This window comes from Mustela nivalis, assembly GCF_964662115.1.
Source record: "Mustela nivalis genome assembly, chromosome: 4".
Lineage (NCBI taxonomy): Eukaryota > Metazoa > Chordata > Mammalia > Carnivora > Mustelidae > Mustela > Mustela nivalis.
In genome coordinates this window covers 104,183,815-104,208,901 of record NC_139023.1, presented here as the reverse complement: position 1 = coordinate 104,208,901, position 25,087 = coordinate 104,183,815, and the positions used below count along the sequence as shown (strand labels likewise).

General features: G+C 36.1%; 1 protein-coding gene across 46 annotated transcripts in view; it reads right to left on the bottom strand.

The window, feature by feature from the left end:
• Positions 1-25,087, bottom strand: part of UBE2D3 (ubiquitin conjugating enzyme E2 D3) — a 28,022-nt gene that overhangs the window by 1,578 nt on the left and 1,357 nt on the right. For 9 of the 46 annotated variants that reach the window (XM_082729029.1, XM_082729031.1, XM_082729028.1 and 6 more), the window contains exons 2-7: positions 24,872-25,026; positions 12,534-12,597; positions 12,413-12,444; positions 5,605-5,682; positions 4,348-4,453; positions 1,906-1,999 (exon numbers count right to left, since the gene is read on the bottom strand). In XM_082729029.1, the coding sequence (XP_082585155.1) occupies positions 1,906-1,999; positions 4,348-4,453; positions 5,605-5,682; positions 12,413-12,444; positions 12,534-12,597; positions 24,872-24,895 (398 nt within the window). In that variant the 5' untranslated portion in view covers positions 24,896-25,026. Of the gene's footprint in view, positions 1-1,439; positions 1,490-1,905; positions 2,000-4,347; positions 4,454-5,604; positions 5,683-12,412; positions 12,466-12,533; positions 12,598-17,533; positions 17,738-23,543; positions 24,593-24,871; positions 25,027-25,087 lie in introns of those variants that run through there. The other 37 variants (XM_082729047.1, XM_082729048.1, XM_082729044.1 and 34 more) reach the window with 12 other exon arrangements.

The window sequence follows — 25,087 nt, the reverse complement described above, 5'->3', positions numbered from 1 at the left end:
TCTCTCAGGGTTATGATTAGAAAGCCAACTAGGAAAAAAAGCAATGTGGGAAATGGAAGCCTTATGCTTCTAATACAATGTTCCAATACACTGAAAGTGTTTTAATAGACACGTGTATAAGGGGACACTGAGATTGGGGAGGCTAACAAAAATCAAAGACCAATTTTCTCTCCCCTACCACTGAGTTAAATGTTCTATTAGAAATTCTTTAATTAGTATCCATTACAACAAATTTTAACATTAAAAAAGTATTTTACAGTTTATAATGGACTTATGTCAGAGTGCAACACAGATTCTGAACCATCTATAAAATTTCCATCAAAGCTGGAACCAAACAATTTTATCTGAATCCTACACCTTGAGAAATTACTAGAGCTACTCTGAGTAATCAGAAAATACCTTTGAGAGTTAAGCACAGGTAGAAGATTAGACACTGGGGAGGGTGGAAAAAAAAGCAATTTTCAAGAGGGATGTGGGTGGGACTGGTATGTATGTGTTAATTAGAACACTTATGTGTTACTTTGAGAAAGGGTGGTGACTGCAGCTAACAAGCCCCACTTAAGACCAGATAAATGGGAATTTCCACTAGGGGTACAATTTGGGGGCATCTATTTAAAAGATCAACAGATAATTCACACACAAGCAAGGTTATTGATTACTGAGGAACATCACTAATATTGACAAATGCTATCAATTTCTCCCTGTATTACATCCATGCCATAGGCTACTTACCAAAAATTATAGTGAGAACTTTAAGAAGCAAATATACATCAAAGGGCACAAGAGAACTTTTAGATTTGTATTTCTGGTTTACACTTTGTAAAATATTAACTAGCTTCATTTCAAACCAAGAACTGAACATGGTTCAACCATTTTTCTAAACTTCGGCATACAGAAGTTCTTTCTACCATTCATGGTTACCTTATTTAAAGACACCCTCTCAAAAAGCCAGCACTTTGAAACAAAGGTTTCATTTAGCATACACAGAGCCACACAAAGTATAGCTGATATTAATGCATGCTTGTCAGTAATGAATATCTAGTTTAGATGCGTAGAGACTTTATTAAAAAAGTATTTTCCCCTTATATTATTTCTGGGCCAAATTTGAACTAAATCACCACATTCCATGTAGTACTGGTATAAAGGTTAAAATATACCAAATTTAGAATGTAAATATCATGGTAGTTTGAGAAAGATACTACTTAAACTTTAATTTCTTACTACTGCTATATATAACTGCTTTGCCATGCAAAAATTTTCTCAAGCAATAATGACTACTGGGTATACTTTCACACTAAACAGATCAAGCAGTTAACTGTACAGTTTTAAAAAAACTGTCACGTTCCCTTTTGTTAGTTAATACAGTGCCTTAAAACATGCAGCACTCGAGTGCTGGCAGTACCATGAATAAGCGCACCATAGAGTGCAGATCCTCTTACCCTACAACATAGCGTATTTCTCTGTCCACTCTCTTGCTAACCTATTGTACCTAATTGAACAAGTATACTTAGCGTTAATTACAACATACAACAAAGTTATAATGGTGGAGTTGTACACAAAGATAATTCAAGTATTTGAGAAATTCAGATAAATTTTGACAGTACCAGTATTTGTTTCAAAAACGTAATTGGGGTAAAGAAAATTTTTGCTTTCTTCCCAGAAACTTAGTGACAAAGCAATGACCATGTTAGAAAAATAGAACGTTTTAGACAGGCTATTCACTGTCACATAAACTAAAAACTATTTAAAAAATATCCCATTTCAAAAACTACCTTTCTGTACACTTTATTATCTTATCAGAAATAAACCATCAAATCTTCTTGGCACTGCCACAACTTACAACAGAGTGTAAGCCTAGCTCATTACATCACTCTATATTATTTCCTTTAACTACTATATACTTACTTATCTCTGTCTGTTTTATAGATCCGTGCAATCTCTGGCACTAGGGGGTCATCTGGGTTTGGATCACATAGCAGTGAACAAATGGATAAAAGAACTGCAAATTAAAAAAAAAAAAAGTCTGTTACCCAGCATTGGGAATTTGGATAAATAAAAGTATATTTAAAATCATATTATTAAAAACCTCATTCCTCAAAAGATTTTTTAGCCTGTATCTTAATGTCAATGAAACAAGTCTGTATAGAGATTTTGCTTCATAGGAGATAAACTCCTAGTAGATAAGGAATGCTAAAAACAGTTTTGTTGGGATCAAATTTAGTACTGACTAGCTATAAAAAAATTCTGCCCAACTCAGGAGTTCTCAGATATTCAAATGATGCTATATCAGTTTATTAATAATCATTTTTTAAAAGTGGCATTAAAATTTAAGTAACTGGAGTTTCTTGGTACTATGAAGGGAGGAAATCTAGCAAAGCATATGCAGAACACCTGTGCAGTATTATTCTCAGCTGTTAGGCATGATGAAAAAAATCCATTCTCTGGGAGCCAGCTGGCTCAGTCAGGATAGTGTGTGACTCTTCATCTTGGGGATTGTGGGTTCAAGCCCCATGTTGAGAGCAGCAATTACTTAAATATTTAAAAAGAAAAAAAAAGAAAAGAAAAAACCAATCTTTGCCCTACACTCAGGGATATTCACAAAAACTCCCAACTGCTCCACTGTTTCGCTCCTTGAATTTATAAACTAACAGTACTCATTAAATCAATATGGAGATCTAGCTCTATTAACTCAGTGAGTCTTCTCTAGTTCTTACCTTGACCTAATTCAATATATGAACTTGGGAAAGATATAAAGCACCACATAGCATGTATCTAATTCAATCTGTACTCCTGCTATGTGCCAGACACTGCAAAAATGTTTTAAAATTTTAACATATAAAAGCTCAGAGTAGTTATAAAAATCTTCAAAGATAACATTACCATGAAAGACAGTACTAATGTAATGTATTACAGCCAAAAGGCAGGAGAGCACGTATAAAGGGAGAGAGCACGTATAAAGGGAACATAGTGTTGAGTTTTATTCCCAAAAGTGATAAAACCTGGAACCTAGTATTAAGATACTCTTGATACTGTATCTATATAGTATCTGTACTGTACTGTGGTGTTAAGAGAGTTTGATTTGCAAGGGAACTGGAATGTATCCCAAAAAGGTGAAAAACATCTAAATTTATGTCACACTCGAAATTACAGCAGCATTCACCAAAACTTTTTTTTCTTCTCTAAGAGTAATTTCAAATTCATTGTACAAACATATTTGAAATACTGTCTTAATTAGTAATAGTATAAAACCCTCATTTTTTGAACTAAGGAATGCTACATCAACACCAAAACACAAAATTTACTGGAAGGCCAACTTCCCATTATGCAGTTTGTTGTAGGTCATTTGTGTGTGTGTGTGTGGGGGGTGACAAAAGCCACCATAGTCATTCAAAATGGAGGAAAGATGAAGGCACTCAATCTCTTATCTGGGATATTCATGTGGAGACCGGATAACCTATTTGAGATGACACCTAATGGACCCTTATTAAAAGTAGACGACCAGAATTACTCTAGCAACATTTCCAAGACACTAATTTTAGCTTATTACCAGGTAGGAACAATCTATTAAACAACACTACCCAAGTTGCTTTAAAAGCCTTTTTACCTAAAAAATACTGTAAGAAACACAAGAATGCAAAACCAGAATTTACTTATAACGGAAACCAAGATTTAAAAGTTCTATTAAACATCAGATCTGGGGCGCCTTGGGTGGCTCAGTGGGTTAAAGCCTCTGCCTTCGGCTCAGGTCATGATCCCAGGGTCCTGGGAAGCATGCCTGCTTCCTCCTCTCTCTCTTCTGCCTCTCTGCCTACTTGTGATCTCTGTAAAATACATACATAAAATCTTTAAGAAAACAAAAAACCTCAGATCTACCATTTTATAAAAAGCAGAAGCGGGAGTTGAGATGGGAGTGGCCTAGGATTCAAAAATACTACAGAAATCTATTAAAAAAACTTAACTATTATTTGCAAATAATGCCAATATCCGAATTTGAATTTTAACTTTTTCCCACAAAGTCTTTAATCAATACTGCTAAAAGCACAAATAGATGTAACTTTTTTCCCTTCTCCACCTCTTACCAAAATATTGGCATAAAATGGAAGTAGGCCCAAAATGGAACTTTATTTTTTTAAAGATTTTATTCATTTATTTGACTGAAACAGTGAGTGAGGGAGCATGGGCACACAAACAGGGGGAGCAAGAAGCCCAACATGGGGCTTGATCCCAGAACCCCAACTCTAGCCCAAGGCAGATGCCCAACTGACTGACCCACCCAGAAGCCCCAATGAAACTCCTTTAATTTGAAAATCAGAGGAGCTCAGGGCTCTTTCTCTAAAAGTACTTTACCTTTAGAAATAGTTAAAGCAGGAGACCACTGTGATCTTAGAATATCGAGACAAATGCTGCCATTACTGTTAATATTTGGATGATAAATTCTTGTTGTAAATGCAACCTAAAATAAATAAAAATGTTATTTTTCCCAAGTGAAAATAAGCATCCTAATCTGAAACAGAAGACTTTTAAGCAAGGCTTACAATACTGTGTGACACACACACACACACACACACACACACACACTCTCTCTCTCTCTCTCTCTCTCTACTAATACATATAAAAAGACTAAAAATTACAGAAACTGGTTTGTATATTCTGATCAAGATCTTCCAGGACCTCTCTCTCTTTACTTAAAATAAAAAACATAACTTTGGGGCAAAAATTTTATTATTTAATGATATGATGGCATATTCTGAAGGTTAACTTTGGCTCTACCATGTCAGGAGTATCAAAAGAACATAGTTAACAGTAATCAATATTCATTAAAAAATAAAGGAACTTCAGATTGTAAACAAAATTTACAGACCAACTCATTTAAAGTATCAAGTTACAAAAGTATGTGTTTTAGTCTGCATTTCCACTGTACATAAAATACAAATCTGAATCACGAAAGTGTTTCATCTGAAGTAACTATTACACTGCACCTATAATGGGACTGCAAAGATTGCTGAAGTGCCAATGTTTTGTTATTTCTATGTTGAATTCATATAGGTTTGCTTTCCATTAACTGTTCCGAAAGTCAAGACCTTATGTTTTTTAATAACTGTTGAACAGTCACCTTAGTGCATCAAGCAACTCTTAAGTTTTGACAGATTTATTGTCATATATGCAAATGCGACCCCCTGACAATGTAAACCCTAACAAATATAGCACAGGCTTCAACAATATGGGCAAATGCACAGGAAGCTAATACTTGAAGCCTACTACTACAAAGGTTAATAATACGCATCTCTATGAGCATAATAAACAGTGGAAAAAACCTTCCACATAATGTATCAGAGTCCTGCAACATTAAGGATAAGTCAGTTCTTATCTCCATTTACAAAGTTCAAATCCAGGCCTAACTGCTCTCTTAACTAAAGGTTAAGTCAGCATTCTGTATTAGTGACTCAATACATATGTATTTAGCCTTAATTATTCCTAGTCACTACATGTACATATCCCAATTTAGCCTTACGTATGTAGAACCTTGATTTCTAAGAATATTCTACTCCTCTGAAATATTGCACAGATCTTATTTACTAATGGATTTTGGGGGTAAATACTTGCCTTAGGTGGTTTGAAGGGGTAGTCTGTAGGAAAATGAATTGTCAAAAAGAATACACCGCCTTGATATGGGCTGTCATTCTGGTGAAAAGAAAAATTTGCTTAACTCTGGTATTTAAAATACTAATGCTAAATAATGCATGTAACATTTCTATTTTCTAAGCATTTCTTTAACATGAAACAAGATTACCTGTTTATGCTGCAAGAGAGAATACAAATCATTCCACAATTCAGTTCACATTACTAAAACACCACAATCAAAATTTCTTACAGAACAATGAACCCTTATTTAGTTAGATCCCATTTTATTTAAGGCACCAAAGAACTGAAAAATTAACCAGAAACCAAATGTTCTAGATCCTTATTTTCACAAAGGAAAAGTATACTTAGCAATAAGGTCTACATACAGTATTATATATCAAACCTGAATTTGAAAAAAGGTCTTATATTTATTTCTGAAAATGACAGCCATATACAAATATATGGCTTTGCACCTCAACACACCACTCCGGTCACTTTAGCAACCCAAAATGTTGGCTATTGCAGGTTAACCTGTAACTACCTTCAACAGAAGCAAAACAGAAACAAAATAGTTTTGTTTTTGTTTATTTATTTGACAGAGAGAGACACAGTGAGAGGCTACCACAAACATGTGACCTGAGCCGAAGGCAGATGCTTAACGACTAAGCTACCCAGGTGCCCCCAAATAGGTTTTTAACAAGTTTAATTCCCATCTGGCTCCTCAAAACCTTCATTTTTAAAAACATTTATTTAGATCATCTCTATACCCAACATGGGGCTCAAACTCATGACCCTGAGATCAAGAGTCACATGTTCTTCCAACTGATTCAGCCCAACATCCCTCAAAATTCTCATTTAAAACCACAATTTTTTTTTTGAAGTTTTGAGAGAGAGAGAGAGAGTGTGTGTGTATGCGCATGCAAGCGCAGGAGGGAGGGGAAGAGTCTTAAGCAGACTGCATTCTCCACAACAAATTAATGAACAGGATTACAAATCTGGAAAACAATGTGGAACTGCTCTGCCACTTCAACAGAGAACAGAAATTTTCAAGCTATAGCATCACTCTTCCTCCTTTGTTATTTTGCTTATTATATAATCTGAGTATGAACAACTCTCTTAATATTATACAATGTTAGTACATAAGTAACTTGCTAGAATTTTACATTTAGTTTAACCAATACCAGGAAAAAGGTAACACTGTATTCCCATTTTACGGCTAGATACAAATGGGACTTGAATAATTTGTGGCAGAAGAACCAAGACTGGGAACCCAGGTCTTATGAAGATCACTTGTCAATATGGGATCAGTGAATGATGAAAAAGACAGTGACCTCATTAAAACCTTTAGGGTCAAACATAGTAACTGCATAACTGCTTCTGGGTATGCAAAGTCGTCACCTGGTGATGTCTTCAAAAATTCACGGTAATTCAGTTATTACCAACATCTACTCCTCTCCATTACAGACAGTATGTACATAGTGCTAATTATAAGTCCTTTATTATGCCCATTCTGGATGTCAGGAAAGTAAAAAAACTTTTCCAGATCTGACACTTAATAGAGCTCATTTAATTCCAAGCCCTCTGTAAAATAGTTAAACAATAACTGAATTAATCTAACTCAGTTCTTAGGACACCTGGGTGGCTCAGCCTGTTAAGCATCTTTGTGGCTCAGGTCATGATCCTAGAGTGCTGGGATGGAGCCTCGAGAGCCCTGCGTCGGGTTCCCTGCTCATCAGAGAGCCTGCTTCTCTCTCTGTCCCTCACCCTGCTCGTTCTAACAGATAAATATTTTTTAAAAAAACCTTAACTTGGGCGCCTGGGTGGCTCAGTGGTTGGGCCGCTGCCTTTGGCTCAGGTCATGATCTCAGGGTCCTGGGATCGAGTCCCGCATCGGGCTCTCTGCTTAGCGGGGAGCCTGCTTCCTCCTCTCTCTCTCTCTGCCTGCCTCTCTGCCTACTTGTGGTTTCTCTCTGTCAAATAAATAGATAAAATCTTTAAAAAAAACAAAACCTTAACTTGGGGTGCCTGGGTGGCTCAGTGGGTTAAAGCCTCTGCCTTCGGCTCAGGTCGGAGATTCCAAAGTCCTGGGATCAAGCCCTACATCGGGCTCTCTGCTCAGCAGGGAGCCTGCTTCCCTTCTCTCTCTGCCTGCCTCTGCCTACCTGTGATCTCTGTCAAATAAATAAAATCTTAAAAAAAAAAACAAAAAACAAAAAAACAAAACCTTAATTGTTCTACAGATCAGGTATGTATAAGGGACACAAAGAACAATTTCTTACATTGGTGGGTAAGTGTTCTGGTGAAGAGACATACAATAAAATGTTGCAAACATTATGAAAAATGAACAGGGCATACCAGCAACTTGAAGGAAAAATGACAATTTACTGATTAAGAATGAAGTTCAAAGAAACATATAACTAATATAATCAAAGAACTACATCTTGAGTCCTTCTTACTCCAAAGTCTTTTCATATTGCCTACAAAATTTAAATTCAAAAAACTAAGATTGCAAAGCAGCATATAAAAAGTATAGAAAAAATAAAGCACAGAATATGATCTGAATTAAATAACATTCCTTTAACAGCTACATTAACTGGGAATAGATGCTTCAAATGGCATAGTTTTACAAAACAGACTAATACAGAAAATGGTTACACAGTACTCCTGAACAGTAGAAGTTTTTATAAAACCAAATTACCAAAGTTTTAAGTTTTCATTCCAAGTTTCATACAATCAGAAGGACCGTATCTGACTGCCTCTAAATAAAGGCAATCTGATGGTAAGATTTAGGGAAAGCCAAATTTAAGAACTCAGGGATGAAAATATTTCAGTGTTACAATTTAACACTACAATTTCATCAACTCAAAGAGGAAAAACTGGTAAAACCACAAGATCCAGAGGTAACCAAACCAAAGTATGCTATCTAAAAAACTGAAGCTCTATTATCAAATTTACTATAAACTAAAAGCAAACAGAAAACAAAAAATGAAAAAGAATACTTTAATCTGTAATATCACCCAAGTCTTAGAAATCCAGTATAAATTCTGGATTTATACCCTATCTCTTTAGATACCTTCTACTGGTTTTAACTACGATCAGTCCAAATTCATTCTTTCTCAGTGTCAGTATTCCTCCCTCAGGGCAATCATAAAGTCTTGGTATTCCCCCCACTCCATCCATCTTCTGCTTCTATCTCCTGACTCATACTTATTTTGGTTAAATCTTGAATTTTTCTCTAGTTATTAATTCCAGGATATATATATATATATATATATATATATATATATATATATATATATATATATAATTTATATAAAAAGCCTATAAATATTTATCCTTAGATGTCTCCTGTGTCTAAAACTCAAACCACAAACCAGTAACTCATCACTGATCAAAGTAGTTATTAATCTTAAAGATCCTTAAAATCTCTTAAACTAGCTTCCTCTTTTATGCCCACTGCCTGCCACTACCTCCCTTTGTTCATGATCTTACAATCTTTTGTTTATATTATATTATAGCAATGGCTCACTTTTGATATTCCTGCCTTCACTCTGGTTTTTTTCTTCTAATTTATCCCTTACCCTAATGCTGAAGTTGTCCTAAAACACAAGTTACATTCCTGCTTGATATCTAGCACAGCTTTCAAGATAAAAGTGCAAACTCCTAAGCACAAAAGGTGCTTTATAGTCTCCTTCAAACCAATATAGCTGGTCTCATCTTCCACCTCTTCTCCATATGCTCTCCCTACTGGACTTAAAATATTTCACACATCTCCTTTTTCTCCCACTTGAAATATTCTTACCTGTATCCTTATCTTCTTCATCTCTAGGACCTTACCTACACTGTACCATCCATCTCAAGTTTAAATATCCTTAAAAAGATAATACAGCCTTCTCTTTGTTTAGTTCAATATGCTTGTTGCCCTTCTTTTATACCTTTCTATACAACAGTTATTAGTACCCAACATACTTATGTAACTTGTATTTTCCTCTTCCTCTAGACTACAAAGTTCCTTAAAAAGGTACTGAAAGGGGAAGTTTTCACACATCATTAACCTCTGCAGGAACTGACAAAATACACTTAAAATAAGTTGAAAAATAATCCTTAGGGACCAGTAAGACAATACCTATGAACCAATTATCTGACCAGATGGTTTCTGCAAGTGATTCTCCTCAGGCTGGTTACATTGTATTACCCCAAAATGGTACCTTCTTCCATGGCTATATCAAAGATTAGGTGGAAGTCAGGGTGGTTCTCTAAGTAACTTTAAACTATCTTTCTGCCAGTTCCACTTCCAATGAAAGAAACATCAAGTGTATAAACTGTCAGATAAGGAGTTAATTTCTCCTAACTGCATCAACTGATAGTGGGAACTGCCCTTAATACAAAAAACCAAAAACTTAAAAACTACCAGTTTAAAAACCCCACAGCCAGCAGTGCTCTGTCAATTCTTTTGAAGATTTAATTTTTATTAGTATTTGTGCTTCCAAAGTACCCTACCTTTGGAAAGAATAAGCCAGTTCAAACAGTTATTAGGAAGAAGCATTCTGCCTCATAAATTTAATGATTGAGAACATTTCAAGACTATAAAATGCTAAAATCCAATAGACGACTCTGTACAAAACTTAAAATGAGATGTTCCAGTCCTTAGTCAGGAACCTTTACTTATGTGGCACTGCCAATCACTTTTACTGACCTAAGAAGTACTCCAAAGCAAAAGTACTTTTGTCACCATTTATTCTTTCAGCAAATCTGCAAATATATGGATTGTTTTATGACCAATGGCCCTATGTTTTAGCTCATGTCACATACTAACAAAATAAAGCAATGAGTGATATAATCAAACTGTAATGTTTTATCACAAAATACAATCAAAAGCCAAACTAAGAATGACTTCACTGATGACTCTACAAGGATAACTATTAACTACTCGCAACCTGGCATCTAAACGTGCTTAAATATAGTTTTTGCTTTTGTTAATCACGGAATATATATTTTTTATAAGATTTGTATTTATTTACTTCTCAAACAGAGCACACATAAGCAGGGGGAACAGCAGGCAGAGGGAGAAGCAGGCTCCCTGAGGAACAAGGAGCTGATGTGGGACTCATTCCCCAGGACCCTGGGATCAAGACCTGAGCCAAAAGCAGACAGACACTTTAGTGCTTTATTAATACTTAGAACTAATTTTAATAATGAGGTCATTTTAAAGCACCATCTGGATCAAAGATGAGCTTTTATTCGGTGCAAATTTTAAAATATTTTATTACATATGCTTTGAAAATGGGTTATCTATAATGAGAAAATTCTAGAAATTACAAATGCAAGTGCCTAAAAGGAAGGCAAAATGAGTGGATAGAAATAGTGTGAGACACAAGCTCCATATAAAAAAGGGAGGTAGCTGCTACTCCATCCCAAGCCATTATCTAGTCTGGCTTTTTATGTGAAGTTATCCAACTTTTAAAATGTTCTGAGGACCAAATTGGTTAAAAGTCACACTGAATTAACTATGTGTATTTAAAATAAATAAATCACAATTTTGTTACCAAATAAAAAGCAGCATTTTTAAAGCAAAATAAGATTTACAACAGTAAAAACAGGCCTTGAAAACAACTGGAAATGAACAATTCTGACATTGAATAGTTTCTTAAATTAGAATATAGACAGATTTCAAATTAAGAAGCTAAATATCCCCCACTACCACTATACCAAGTTTAACTATGATTCACAATCTCCTTACCTTTAAGTTCTAACATCATAATTACTCTAACTCAATCATTCCTGCTATGGATTTCCCATAAAATTTCTGCAACTAATCACTTCATTTATGTATCACTTACTTCCCATGTTAATCACACCTGTTTTAACTGTCTCTCCCAGTAGGTAAGTTCCTTAAAGAATGAGAGGGACCGTGTCTATCCTTAATGGCTGGCACACAGTGAAGGATCACAATGAAGATTATAGTTACCAAACTCGGAACTACGGAATAAAAACTTACTAACTTTTCCAAGAACCTTTCTCCTTTAAGAATGACAGACATCTATCTATAGACCACTAACTCACCAAGTACATTATTGACATTTATGCGGAGATTAAACCACCAAAGGGAGGGGTGCAGATTAAGACATACATATACTTTAGAAGAGAAATCCTAAAGAGCCTTTCAAGTCAAAAAAATATTAAGTATTGTGCAAGATACAGTCTTACCCCAGGTTGTTTTACTGCGCTCTAATTCTGTGAAATTCTTAGATGGTATCCATAATTCTGAATATTCAATTATCCAGCATATACAGTTTCTTATCTACCCAGGATAGAAAGGAATTTTGCTGTATTCAAAATACCACTTTCTACCTAAAAATTTTCAAATTTTGTAAAAAACTAAGGAAGAATCAAGTATCAAAATAATACAATAAAAATAGATTTTCAGCAGCAACAGGAATAAGATCTTTGAGTAACACCACGGTAGAGCCAGTTAAATTAATTGGCTCTATAAGTATAAGGAAGCTCTATGACAATGCTTTACATTCCTATGAAAGAAAACTAGAATAAGTGAAAAAATATGATAGGCCAGAGATGCTATATTCTAGAACCTGAGTACAGGAACAGACACATAGCACATGTAACAAATTACTATTCATTGAATTGTTATGCCTTTCAAAAACAGTACAACTATGGCAATTCCAAAAAAGCACTACAATGTAATAAAATAAACAGAAGACTAAGTTAAATACAACTTGGTCAATGCTGAACCTTTAATCAAAAGCAAAATGTTTTAATTCTTAATACTTACAGGTCCCATAATTGTGGCTTGCCAATGAAACACTAGGGAAATACAAAACAAAACTGTTGTTATCTAAACACATACAAGTTTTTTGAAATTAGCCATTAAAATCTACTTGAGAGTTACTTACTATCATCCCCAACTGGACCTGCAGAACATTGTGCTGGAGGGTCACGGGCCAAATCACTAAGTTCCTACACCAAAACAGAAAATGATGGGTCATGTAACCATAATAAAATATGTAAGCAAGCAAAGAAAGCCAACTGTTTATTTTCACCCCATTCTTTAAGGAACATATAATCAGTTCACATTAATATATTCTAGTAAAAGAGAGAAAGCGTAAGTAGCCAGTCCAGATCCTGGGACATAGCAGGTATAAATATGAAAATTTTTGTTACACCAACGAAAGCTGTGCAAACCAAAAAAGTTCTATCAGATACTTTCATGGCTTAAGAACTTAAGACAAAGCAGTTCTCAATATCCTTAATACTCATGTTGTCTAATGAACTTCCTTGACATCTCAAATCCTGCTATTTCCAAACCACACTATCCACAGACCTCATTTTCCACTTGAAAAATCTCTCATGGGGCTAGGTAGGTATTCTTTTTTGTTTGATCTTATTCCTGCAACTCAACCATGTCTTTTAGACAACGTTGAGTAAAATTACAACTCTGGAAGAACCTGAAATTTGCTCATAGTAAAAACATGCAGTTTCCAAAAGTCCACCCCACCTTGTATTTACAAATACATACTGAACTATTCCACATGACTTGTATGTAAACACATATGGATAATGCAGTAAGAAAATAGTTGTTTCTTCACTGTTTTAAAATTTAAGACGATATAACTTTATCTATGTACATATATACCTATATATACATCTTTATAGGGATTTACAGACAGACCCATGAGGTAATAGTGGGCTTCTAAAAAAAAAAAAAAAAAAAAGGGAATACACAATGCTGCAGAAAGAGAACTAGAGCAAATATCTGCCTCTGTTATACGGTCAAAATGCACTTTAGGAAATGGCCAATTGTTTGGGAGTGATCAATCTAGATTCACTCCATTAAAAAAAAAAAATCAATGAAAAATCAATGCAGAAGAATTGTCCTTGTGGCAATCATTTCACAAAATATCAGAACATTATGTTGTATACCTAAAACTAAAAACATTACAAGTCAATTATATTTCAATAAAACTGGGGTGGGGGGGTTGCTCTGATATACTCGATCTTGTTTCTGAAAACTCATACCACATTTGCTTTTAAGATTATTCAACAGCCAGACATCCCAAGATTCACAATTTCAGGATAATGGAAAACCAGATAATTTCTGCTTGCCTTTTAAATATACCTTCACATGTTCAGCATATGTAAAAATGGGAGAAAATTCATTTCAACCACTTTTGATCCTGATTTAGGAATTACAGAAACTCTTGACTAGAAATTAAACAAATGGTTAAAAGAAACTATGTATGGTTTTGGCTTAAAAATAAAAACAAACACCCTTACAAAGTATCAAATGATTCTGAACCACATTAAGTTTTTGAAAACTATTCCTTTTTTGAATAAAAATAGAAATGTAGGGGCGCCTGGGTGGTTCAGTGGGTTAAAGCCTCTGCCTTTGGCTCAGGTCATGATCCCAGGGTCCTGGAATCAAGCCCCGCATCGGGCTCCCTGCTTGGCAGGGAGCCTGCTCTCCCCCCCGACCCCCGCCTGCCTCTCTGCCTACTTGTGATCTCTGTCAAAAAAAAAAAAAAAAAAAAAAAAAAAAAAAAAAAAAGTACTTACAACTTGAATTGACTATTATGAAGCAAATTACTTTTTCATAGGCCAAATAAGTTTTCATATGGTATTTACTTACATCCCATAATCAGCCACTTTTATTATAATGGGAATCTAACACCATCTCAATGCATAAAAATTTTACTGTACGGGGCACCTGGGTGGCTCAGTGGGTTAAGCCTCTGCCTTCAGCTCAGGTCATGATCTTAGGGTCTTGTGATCAAGCCCTCCATTGCAGAGAGCCTGATTCTCCCTCTCTGCCTACTTGTGATTTCTTTCTCTGTCAAATAAATAAAATCTTAAAAAAACAAACAGGTCTTTAAAATCATGTACCAGCCCTCATCTCTAAGATAACAAGTAATTCTCATAACATTATTATGCCTATAGCATAAGCAAATGAGATTACAGAATAATACCATAGCAAGGAAAAAATATGGGAGAAAGCATAATTAACAAGTCATTTTAGACATTCTTCTATATATATATATATATAACATTTTGTCTACTCAATAAGTATCTTACCCCGCTTTCATGAAAATGTTTTTTCCTCCAAACTTGTGATTGTAGTGTTCGGTTAATGGTGGCTGACAATCACCTGTTACTCAGACAGGGCTAATCACAGAATTTTGTTACTTTGGCCTGTGATTAGCTCAAAGGGTTGCAAAGCAACCCAAGCCAGGACCTGACCTAATCAAGTCCATCCATCTCTGCTTGGTTTTTCAAACTGAAGCTGGAACACTCTTCCCTCTAAATCAAAAGCTGTATGATTGTGACCTAGAGCTGTTGGCAGCCATGTGCCCTGAAATTACATAGTGAATCCAAAGAAAAAGAGATCACATTGAGCAGTGGAGATAATAAAAGCTGACTTGGCATATACACATGCAATTTTAGTCCCTGAGGTTATAGCTTGTTCTGGGTTCCTATAGCTATTTCCTTTGATTGTTAACCACTCCAGTTTTCCTTCTAATAAATCCAAAGGGGGAAAAACCCCAAGCGTGAGGAGACCCATTCTAAGGCAGAGAGCTACTGGGACCCACATAGACTTTACCCACTAAAGCACAATGTAATGCTCAAGTCTTGTTTTCTTGAAAAACATGTAAGAAAGAAAACTAAGTGAAGCAGTCTTAAAATTAAGCTAGAGGGAGCAGTCATGTGTCCTGTCTAGCAACTTTTAATCTAATCACAGAACCCAGAGGTTAATTTAAATTCATTTCTAAAATGAAAAGTGCAATATCTGCTATTAAAGTTTCACTATCAAAACATTTATTGGCTTATAGGAAGACTGCATTTTTGGTATCCAGCAGGTTAGGTTTGAATAATACCAAGATAAAACATGAATGACTTTCCCAACAGACTGAGGTAATATCAAGTAAGCAAAATGCAAAAACAAAAAACTACATTTCAACAACTCAAGTGCTTAAAATAAAAGCATTCAAATACTTTGTAAATCTTAAAAAGGTAACCACTAACCTTGTGAGGGTTTAAAAACAGTGACAACTGAGCTGGGTCTTGATGGAGAGGGATAAGCATTCCAAACAGAGAAACTCATTCAAAGTTGAGGGCGTGAAAGAACACAAGGCTGTAAAAATTTGCTTATAGTCTTACATACCAGAAACACAACAGGGTATAGGTAGAAAGTAACCCATGTGGCCAGAAAGGTTAACCATGGCTAGGATCTTCCTTGGGTTTGAATATGTCAGACTACCCCAAACACAATGGGAAACGAACAGTTTTATTTTTGTTTTAAAGATTTACTTACTTGAGAGAGCAAGCACGGTGGGGGGGCCACGCAGAGGGCACCCTACATGGGCCTCATTCTCACCAACTCATGAGATCATGACCCAAGCTGAAACCAAGAGTCAGATGCTCAACTGAGCCACCCAGGTGCCCTGAACCATGGATAGTTTTTAAGCAAGACAAATCAAATTTGGTTTTCACTATTTTTTTATATGTATGGACAAATACTACATTAGGAGGGATTCTCTGAATTTAACTTGCTAGGTCATATCCCCAAAGTACCCATAAATCTGTGTACCCAACCTGTTAGTTAAGCAAAGCTTAACATTTTTACTACTTCCATATTTTAAAAAAGAAAATGTTGTAGATATAATTGACGATCCCTCACATACTCCTCAAATTCCATTTCCTTTCTCCCTCAGTAGGTAACAGATTATCCCAAATTTGGCTTCCACTATTTCTCCACATTTTTACACTCTACTAGGTATGTATCTTTTCACACATAGTATTGTTTTGCAGGTTTTCAAATTTTAAGAGATAAAAAACTATGAATACATAGTTAATACAAAGACCTATATCTACATATTTCTATGTATATCTACTATTCAGAACACTGGCTCTTAACACTGTTTATAATAAGGACTTCTAAGACCAATTTAACTAGAGCTCTTCTATCCCCCCCAAATACACACATACTTGCACAAAATTTTAATTTGTGGGGTTATCAAAGACCCATCCCCATTTTGTAGGAATCCCTAATACAAAGGACAGAGAAGTAGGTAACTACATTAGGAAGCTATAGCAGTAATTCAGGTGAAAGAAGAACAGGAGAACTAAGTCACTGAGGATGATAAAAGATCTTAAATAACAAGCATTTTATTTTATTTTTAAAACAATCTTATGGAAACAGGCCTTCTTTCTATTTTTCCATCAGATCACCTTACTAGGGGAAAGAATGCATCCAAAGTGTAGGACATACTACTCTTTGGTGTCTCTACTAGACCACTTGAATATTAGAGGTCTAAGGATGGATTTCCAAATGGCTGCTTTTTCAAAAGGGTATCCTTACATCAAAAATGTAGTTTAAAAATTTGATATGGCATTTGGAAAACTGAAAAAAAAATTTCAACTGTACCAACTCAAGTCTTTATTCTACTCAAGGTATATTTATTGGACTTAAGATAAATTTTCAATGAAGCATCTTCTCAAAGATTACTCAAAAGTAATTTTGTCTTTGGTTTTAACTTTACGAAATGACTTTAAACCCGAAATTTTCATAGGCTTTAGGGACAAAAACAGTTTGTAAAATTATATGAAGAACTGAAACCATTAGCTCTTTGCTTCCTAGCAGGGAGAGACAGTGGCAAGGACCAAAGAGAACAGCTCACATAATAGCACCTATAAAGGGTTCATACTGTTGACCACCCCTTTCCCCAAGAACGGCATTACTAAGGTTGTCTCTTGGCCAACTATTAAGACCACTAAAATAGCAAAGAGGCTGGCAGGGAGACTGGCACACACTAGGAGCGGCTAACGGCTCCACTCACAGTGAATCAACTCTAAAGCTGACCAAGGGCATACAAGGACATAAAGAAAAATAAAACCTCACCAAAGTTAGACATCTCTTTGCCATGGTGTGTTCTTCTGGAGGATATTTTCCTTTTGGATCATCTTCCTATGAACTGCTTCTCCTAAAACCTTCCTGTGAAACACCTGGCTATCATGAGAATCCAGGCCTCTTCTCACTTAGAAATACGCTTCTCCTTCCCATTTAAAAGCCTAAACAGACTCATAAGGAGTCAAGCAAATCTCTCTGTAAGGAAACCAAAAGGTACAGCTTAAGCCACTGAGGATTCTCATCTGGAGGTATGTAATTAAACAGTAAAGAATCTGACCATTCCTTTTCTGAGACTCATAAGAGAAAGCCTACAGTTTATCTTGAGAAAGATCTTTGCTTTGATCATTTTAGCACACAATATCTCTTTGACAGTTGACTGTTAGAAGCAAATCATGAAAAGGCTGAGACACTTGCTTAGAAGTCTAAACACACTGCTAAATATTTGCTTCTTGCTTCTCTCATTACACGTTACTCATTTCAAAGAAGTGAAAGGATGGACATAGACTATGAAGAACAGGAAACCAAGGTATTAAACACAAAGGTATCAGAAGTGACAGAGACATAAAAAATGGTCTCTGCCTTTAAAGAACTTGTAAATTGGAAATTAAGAACTATTTATGAATGATGAAGCTATACAGTAGCCACTTCAGATCAGTGTCCAGTAAGTTAATAGGAGTAACTGTTTAAGCATTCTGCTAATCGTTCTTCAAATGATAGCCTCTACTTATGTTAGATTAACATAACCAAAGTCAGCACTTATGGAAAACAAAGATGATTGCTATGGTAACACCAAGTTCACAGGTTCCATCCTTGAGTAATTAGCACCACCAAGTTCACAACCATTTGTCATCCCATACTCCACCATTCATCTTGAACATTATCACACAAAGGTCAGAATGATAGTAGTATCATAAATACAATTCCCATCATCACTTTTGGGAAAACTGAGAAGTTCATGCCATCACCGAAAGGTAATTTCTTGTATTAAAGAGTCCACTTCTTTAAAAATTTCTGACTTAAAGACAAGATGTGTGTAACTATGTGAATCAGTGTCATACAGACGGTCCTGCCTCTTAAAACCTATACTGAGCAACAGAAACTACTACCTTGGGGGCTGGATGAGATGAGGCCATGAGGTGGAAGGCAAGAAGAGAGCCTTTACAAGAAATTTTGAGGTAAGAATCACCCTCAAGGATTACAACCTAGCAAAATATAAAGGTACACACTCAGACCAATGTCAGGATGAAATACAGTATAATTGCCTAATTAGGCAGATGAGAACTGCTCTAATTGTTCTTATAAAGATCAGGTTTACCATGAAGTAGAAATTTGTATTAGATTTAATGCTCTGAAATTTTTACATACCATGTGTAGACACAAATGGTAAGGAAGGAAACAGCATACATTTCAGAAATGTATCCTTACCATAAGTTACTTAACAAGGAAGCTTAGCAAAATATTTTGGGATCTTAACAATTTCATGGAGCTATAGACTCAAAATAAGAAGGAATAGTCACTTTAAAATCGCTACAGCTTGGAATTTAGAATTTGAGAAATACTTAAAATTTCTTTTACCTTAAGGATTAACAGGTAGGTAGGTTCTACAAACCATGTCTCATTGTATCACTGACACTACATTAATTTCCTGTTTGGTTGTAATTACAGGTTAGACAATGTGCTAGTTTGCCTGATTAGACAAGATACAAAGAATGGGTTGAATAATACTACAATTTTCTTTCTTTAAATCACCACTTAAGTCACTTAAAATTATTCAATGCTATTTTTCTGTAAGCACTATCTAAATGAGCAAAACAGCCAAATTTAGGTTCTCAGCTTTGATATATAAAAGCATACAAGACATTTCATAAACATAAAAAACAAAATTAACAACAGTCCAGTGGTGGAACACATCCAATTATAAATTAGCTTTGAAATGCTAACAAGACTAAGATGAATGTGAACAAGTACTCCATTCTAAAAATGAACCAGTAACCAAGTACTGATTCACAACTGAAACCTACGAGGCCAAATATGACATATCCAGCAATGAAAAGTTGAAGGCCCGAATGAAACAAGATTATGTTGAAGGTATCGTTAGAGATAAAACTCAGATGTTCTAAGGGAGAGTATAAAACACTTCATTGAATTTTTCCCTTCCCCAAAGGCAGAGGGTAGTTTTGAGACTCTTACATACCAAGGTTAACTTGGCTAATAAGTTATTCAGTAAATTCATCTGTTCTGAATTACACCATTCAATTTTCAAATAAGATCGCTATTGTAGCAAAACCAAAAAGAATACAAAATTTTCCATTTAAATAATGAAAATCCTTTAACTTTGCTTATTTCAAAATTTTGACACTGAGAATTAACTACAGTTAGAAAAACCACCCTGAGATGACAAAACATAGTATAAGTAAAATATTTAGATAAACTATCTTTAATAATAATGGGTAAATCTGATATATGAATAACCCTTTCTTTTCAACAGGTGTTTCTCATACTTGATTTATGTTCTTAAAAGGTAAGTTGCACAAGGTGACAAACACCTATTCGTGTGTTTATATGCTTGTTTCTTCCACTCAAAGCAGAGACTCTCATGGGTAATGACAAGGTTTCCTCATTTTTCTTTATCTCTTGGGACTAGACTACTGTGCCAAACAGTAAAACCTCAGTAAGTATTGATTAAATGATTATTGCTAAGTCTGTGGATCTTAACCAGAGGAAGGCCTCAGAATCATCTGGGTAATTTCAAAATTATGCCTGATCCCAGAGAAAATGATTCCATAAATATGTTTAGTCCCCATAAATATGCTTAGTTCCCATATACCATATTCTTTAAGATCTCTGCTCAATATCCTGATATATAAATGCAACTCGTGTCAAAACCCACAAACCGTAACATATTCTACAGAAGGCAAAACCCAATCTAAGACTTGAGATTTCAACCTGAAAACTTTCACGTCAGTGGTAGGAACCTAGTATCTTCTTTACTAGAAAGGGATCATTATAGTCCAAAGGATTTGGAAAATCTTCAAGAATTGACTGTACCTTAAGACTAACAAGGGGTACTGAGTCCTTGAGTTAAGTAACATATAACCTAACACATACCTTGTAAGTAGTTTTCCTCTAGTGCTAGTAAGAGTATTCAACTTTGTATTCATAGGAGTAACGACAACTAGAATAACTGCAGATAAGCAGGATGATCAAAGCAATGTCAAAGTAAGTCACTCTTAATAAAATTAACACCAAGGTCACCATCAGCATCCATGAGTCACACAACCGTCCCACAAATTTAGCTAGCTACAGAAGCACCTTGGGGATCTTAAAGAGACACCTGCAAAACCATGTATCTGGTCTATAGGCTCTTTGGGGACAAGTGTATTTTAAGATACCCCTAACAGTTGGCACATGGTAGTTTCCATAGTCCTTGAAGACTAATCAAAAAGGAACTCACTCCTGCTTTCAAAACTTAGCAGTCAACAGCTTAGTTCACAAATAAGCTATTACCTGGGTGTAAGAGTCAAGTCAAATCCCAATTATTTAAATGTGGCCTGGGAGAAGAGAACAGCTTATTCCAGGTAGCAAGACCAAATAACATTCACTGGATAAGACAGAAATTGAAATGGTCTGAAATAGCAGAACAGCATGAAGTTTAAGAGCTTAAGCTCCCGAGGCAGACTATCTGATCTGAATCTCAGTCTCTTCTTACTGTGAGACTGGATAAGGAACTTAACCTCTCTGTGCCTTTTCTTTAGATATCACTGAGTAATAAAGTGCCTCTATCTCAAGAGAATTGTGAGGATTAAATGAACTGATTCTTATAAAGGGCTTATGAACAGTGCTGCGTATATAGTAAAGGGTAAGTCCTAGCTACTATCAGCAGTACACTAATGCACAAGAAAACCTTTTTGATTACCAAAAACCTAAAGGATGATGATGTAACAGTTAAGACACATTGTGGAGCCACACTGTCCAGGTTCTGATCCCAGTTCTGCCTTTCAGTGCCTCAGGTTTCTAATCTTGAAATGGGGATAACAATTTAATTGTAACTACTTCCTGGAGTTGTTGTAATATTAAATGAGTTAATGCTGGTGTCTCAAATAGTTCTGACACATTGCAAACACTCAAAACATTATTCTTCTAGGCTCGGCTCACATATTTTATGTAGTTCTTTCTAAACGGCCCAAAACACAAGCACTGTAGTTACTTTAATAGCAGTAGTAAAATCGTCTGTGGTTCTCAACCACTAATCAACTTGGGAGTTCCCATTTTTGATTCTTGTTGTTTAATAAATAGCACTGTAAAACCATACTACAGCTTATTAAATAAATAACACAGAAGAAAACCAAGTTAAGATTATATGATAAGGCTGCCTGGTCTAAGAAATACTCAAAATATTGTAATGTAGCTTTAGAAAAAACAAATCCAAAGGCTAATCAAATAAACTATTAATGGCTAAAAATATCCCAACGCTACCATTTCAATAAAGTATCAACAAGGAATACAGATATCTTAATATTTGGAACTTGGGAGCTTCAGACAGTAAATTCAAAATAAACAGGTAGGGGCACCTGGGTGGCTCAGTGGGTTAAGCCTCTGCCTTCGGCTCCAGTCATGATCTCACGGTCCTGGAATCGAGCCCCGCATCCGGGTCTCTGCTCATCAGGGAGCCTACTTCCTCCCCCCTTCCTCTGCCTGCCTCTCTGCGTACTTGTGATCTCTGTCAAATAAATAAATAAAATCTTAAAAAAAACAAAACAAAAAAACAAAAACCCAAACAGGTCCATGACAGAAGAAATACCACACTAACATCAATGCCTACTTGACCTTGTATTTCTAGAACACAGGACCCTAAAAGAGCCACCTCCCATTAACTATCTACTCACTGAAATTCTTTGGATCTTGGATCTTTTCCCCTCCAAGTTTCATCATGTGTTTCTGATATTAACAGCTAAGCATCAAGCCATAAGCCTTTCAAAAACTTTGTGTAGGTTGAATGAACCGTCCCACATAAACACTGTTTCTTCCAATTTGTAAAGTATTATGTCTAGTTTCTGTATTACACATACCTTCAAAATATTTCTAACAGAAGTCAATCTGGTACTAATGAAAACAACTAAACCAAGAAAGTTCTTTAAAGTCTCTGAAGATTAATCTGAGTGCCATGTGCCAGGGGCATATTCAAAGCCACACGTCAACCTCTTTAATCCTAAAATCAAAATCTAGAAACCTAAACCCGTTTTTGCTCATTGTCGCATCCCTAGAGTCTAGAACATACTAGGCACTCAACTATTGTTCGTACATAACAAGTATTTGTTTCATAGAAGCACACAAATAATTTGCCCACTCCTAGAACTCTAAGTGGAACATTTCTACCCCAAAGTTCACATTCTTAACTATTATATTGCCTCTCTAGAGCTTTTAAATCATTAAGTGGTGTCACAGCAGCTGGGTATCACCTATAAAAGAAAAAAAAAATAAATGAGACCTTCCTTTGAAGTGTGCTGTTCCACACGCATAAAAAGCTATGGATTTGAGATTACTCCACATCTTAGTTTCCTGAACTAATTCTCATATATAAAAGATTTTGATCTGTACTAAATGTTATATTCCTTATATTAACTATGCTGTAAAATAGGACTATGCTTCTCCAATCGTACTGCTGGCCTCAGAAGTGGTCAGAGAGGTTTAATCTAATCCTTTTGACTTAAAATCTTAACTCCTAAAAATTTGTACCTCTCCTTTTCCATTCTCTCAAAAACAAAGATTTTTTATATTTCATATAAACGCACAATGACAAAGCAATGATGGACTAAAATCAAAATTCAAGATTTCAGCCTCAATACATTGCCTGAAGATCTGCAGTCAAATGCTCTATCCCTGAGCTATACCCCCCATCGCCTGAAGATCTGAACCATTATCTTTCATAATACCAGTTTGGTCAAATACACTCCAAAGTTACAGGTATTAAATAAAATTAGACAGCATCAGGTCTACTTACTAAAGCCAAGTCTTTCCCATTCCTTCCATGTAGAACCCCTTTTTAAAAAGTAATCCATCCAAGCCAAAGTTTCTAACTCACAACATCCTCTGTCTCCTAGTTTTAGTAAGGCCGAATTTATTCCATGACATTTTTTTCAAGTTAGCTGTAAATACTCCACCCTCCTCGATTGTGCAAGAACCAAACACACCACACATACACAAGTTACAAAAAAGGGCAATACAGTCTCAGAGTTTGAATATAAAGTCTCCAGCATGACGTCTTAAGAGCGGCATACAATCTGATGTCAAAGTTAACATTTAACAAAGAACTTTATTTCATATTATTACGAAAGGAGATGCCGGAAAAAGCCTGAACCAGTTAAAGCAGCCGCCATCTTAAAATGCGGGATAGAAGTTAGAGCAAGAAAATGAGACTAAACCACCGGAGGTGGAGGTTCCGCTCACCCCCCTCCTACTTCGAGCCTCGAAAAATCCCATTTTTTCAACTTCTATCGATAGTTCAGTATCAAACCACGTTTTAAGTAGCGAAACAATCTTCTCCGAGGGTGTTATTAAATAAGATGAGGCAAAAATAGGTACACTGAACCTCCCCTTACTGCCATCACACCCCTAGTCCTCCCTCCCCCCAAAAGAAGAGAGCTTCCAGAAGCCTTTTACATCAGTTCCCAGTGTCCCTCTGATAAATACTTTCGGGTGAGAAGTCTCAACTACAAAACATAGGAAGTGGTAACATAGTGTCAGCCCATCTCCTCCCAACCCCACTTTTTCTTGTGTAACCTGCCCAGAGTCGATGAAGTTTGACTAGGTTCAGTGACTACTCTTCCGCCACCAAGAGACTTCTACACCGACCCCCCAACTAAGTTCGGGACCCGACAAATTTCAATGATCTTGTCCCCTATGAATTTGCCATGGTTCTTCCCCCTAGAAAACCCAAGAGCCTTGCTCTTACAACTGAAGTTTTTAAGCACCGAGAATAGAGAGCGCCATGACATTTGCTGGAGCGTTCTCGACAAATCTTGACCCTCAAACAAGACTAAATCTTCTTTCAGAAGCAGAACCAAACCGCCTGAAATCACTCCCCCCCCACCCCTAATTTGAACCGATTCCAGTGAAACACACTCAAGATAACCTCTCACTTGCCACAAGTGTTCTGTTGCTAGCTTTAAGCATCATTTCTTTAAAGTACATCTGCGTTTCCCATCCCCCAACAGAAGTGACCCAAGGAGAGACGTTTTCATAATTATACTTCCTCCCCACCCCCACGCTTTCCTCCGAAACTGAGCCTTGCATTCCTCCCACGACCCCATTCCCAGCCCCACGGGTTACCTTATTAATCCGTTTCAGCGCCATAGTCTGTGCTTTTCGTCTGGCTCCTCACTCTCTCGGTGTGTGCTCAAAGGTCCGGCCAAAACTCTTGATTATCCGGGCGGCAGGGAAGGATTGTCTCTTCGTCTCACACCGGCTCGGCCAGACACAGGCGCCTTTTGCAAAAACGGAGCAGATCAGCACTCGCACGGGCCCCGGAGAGACCCTGATGAATCC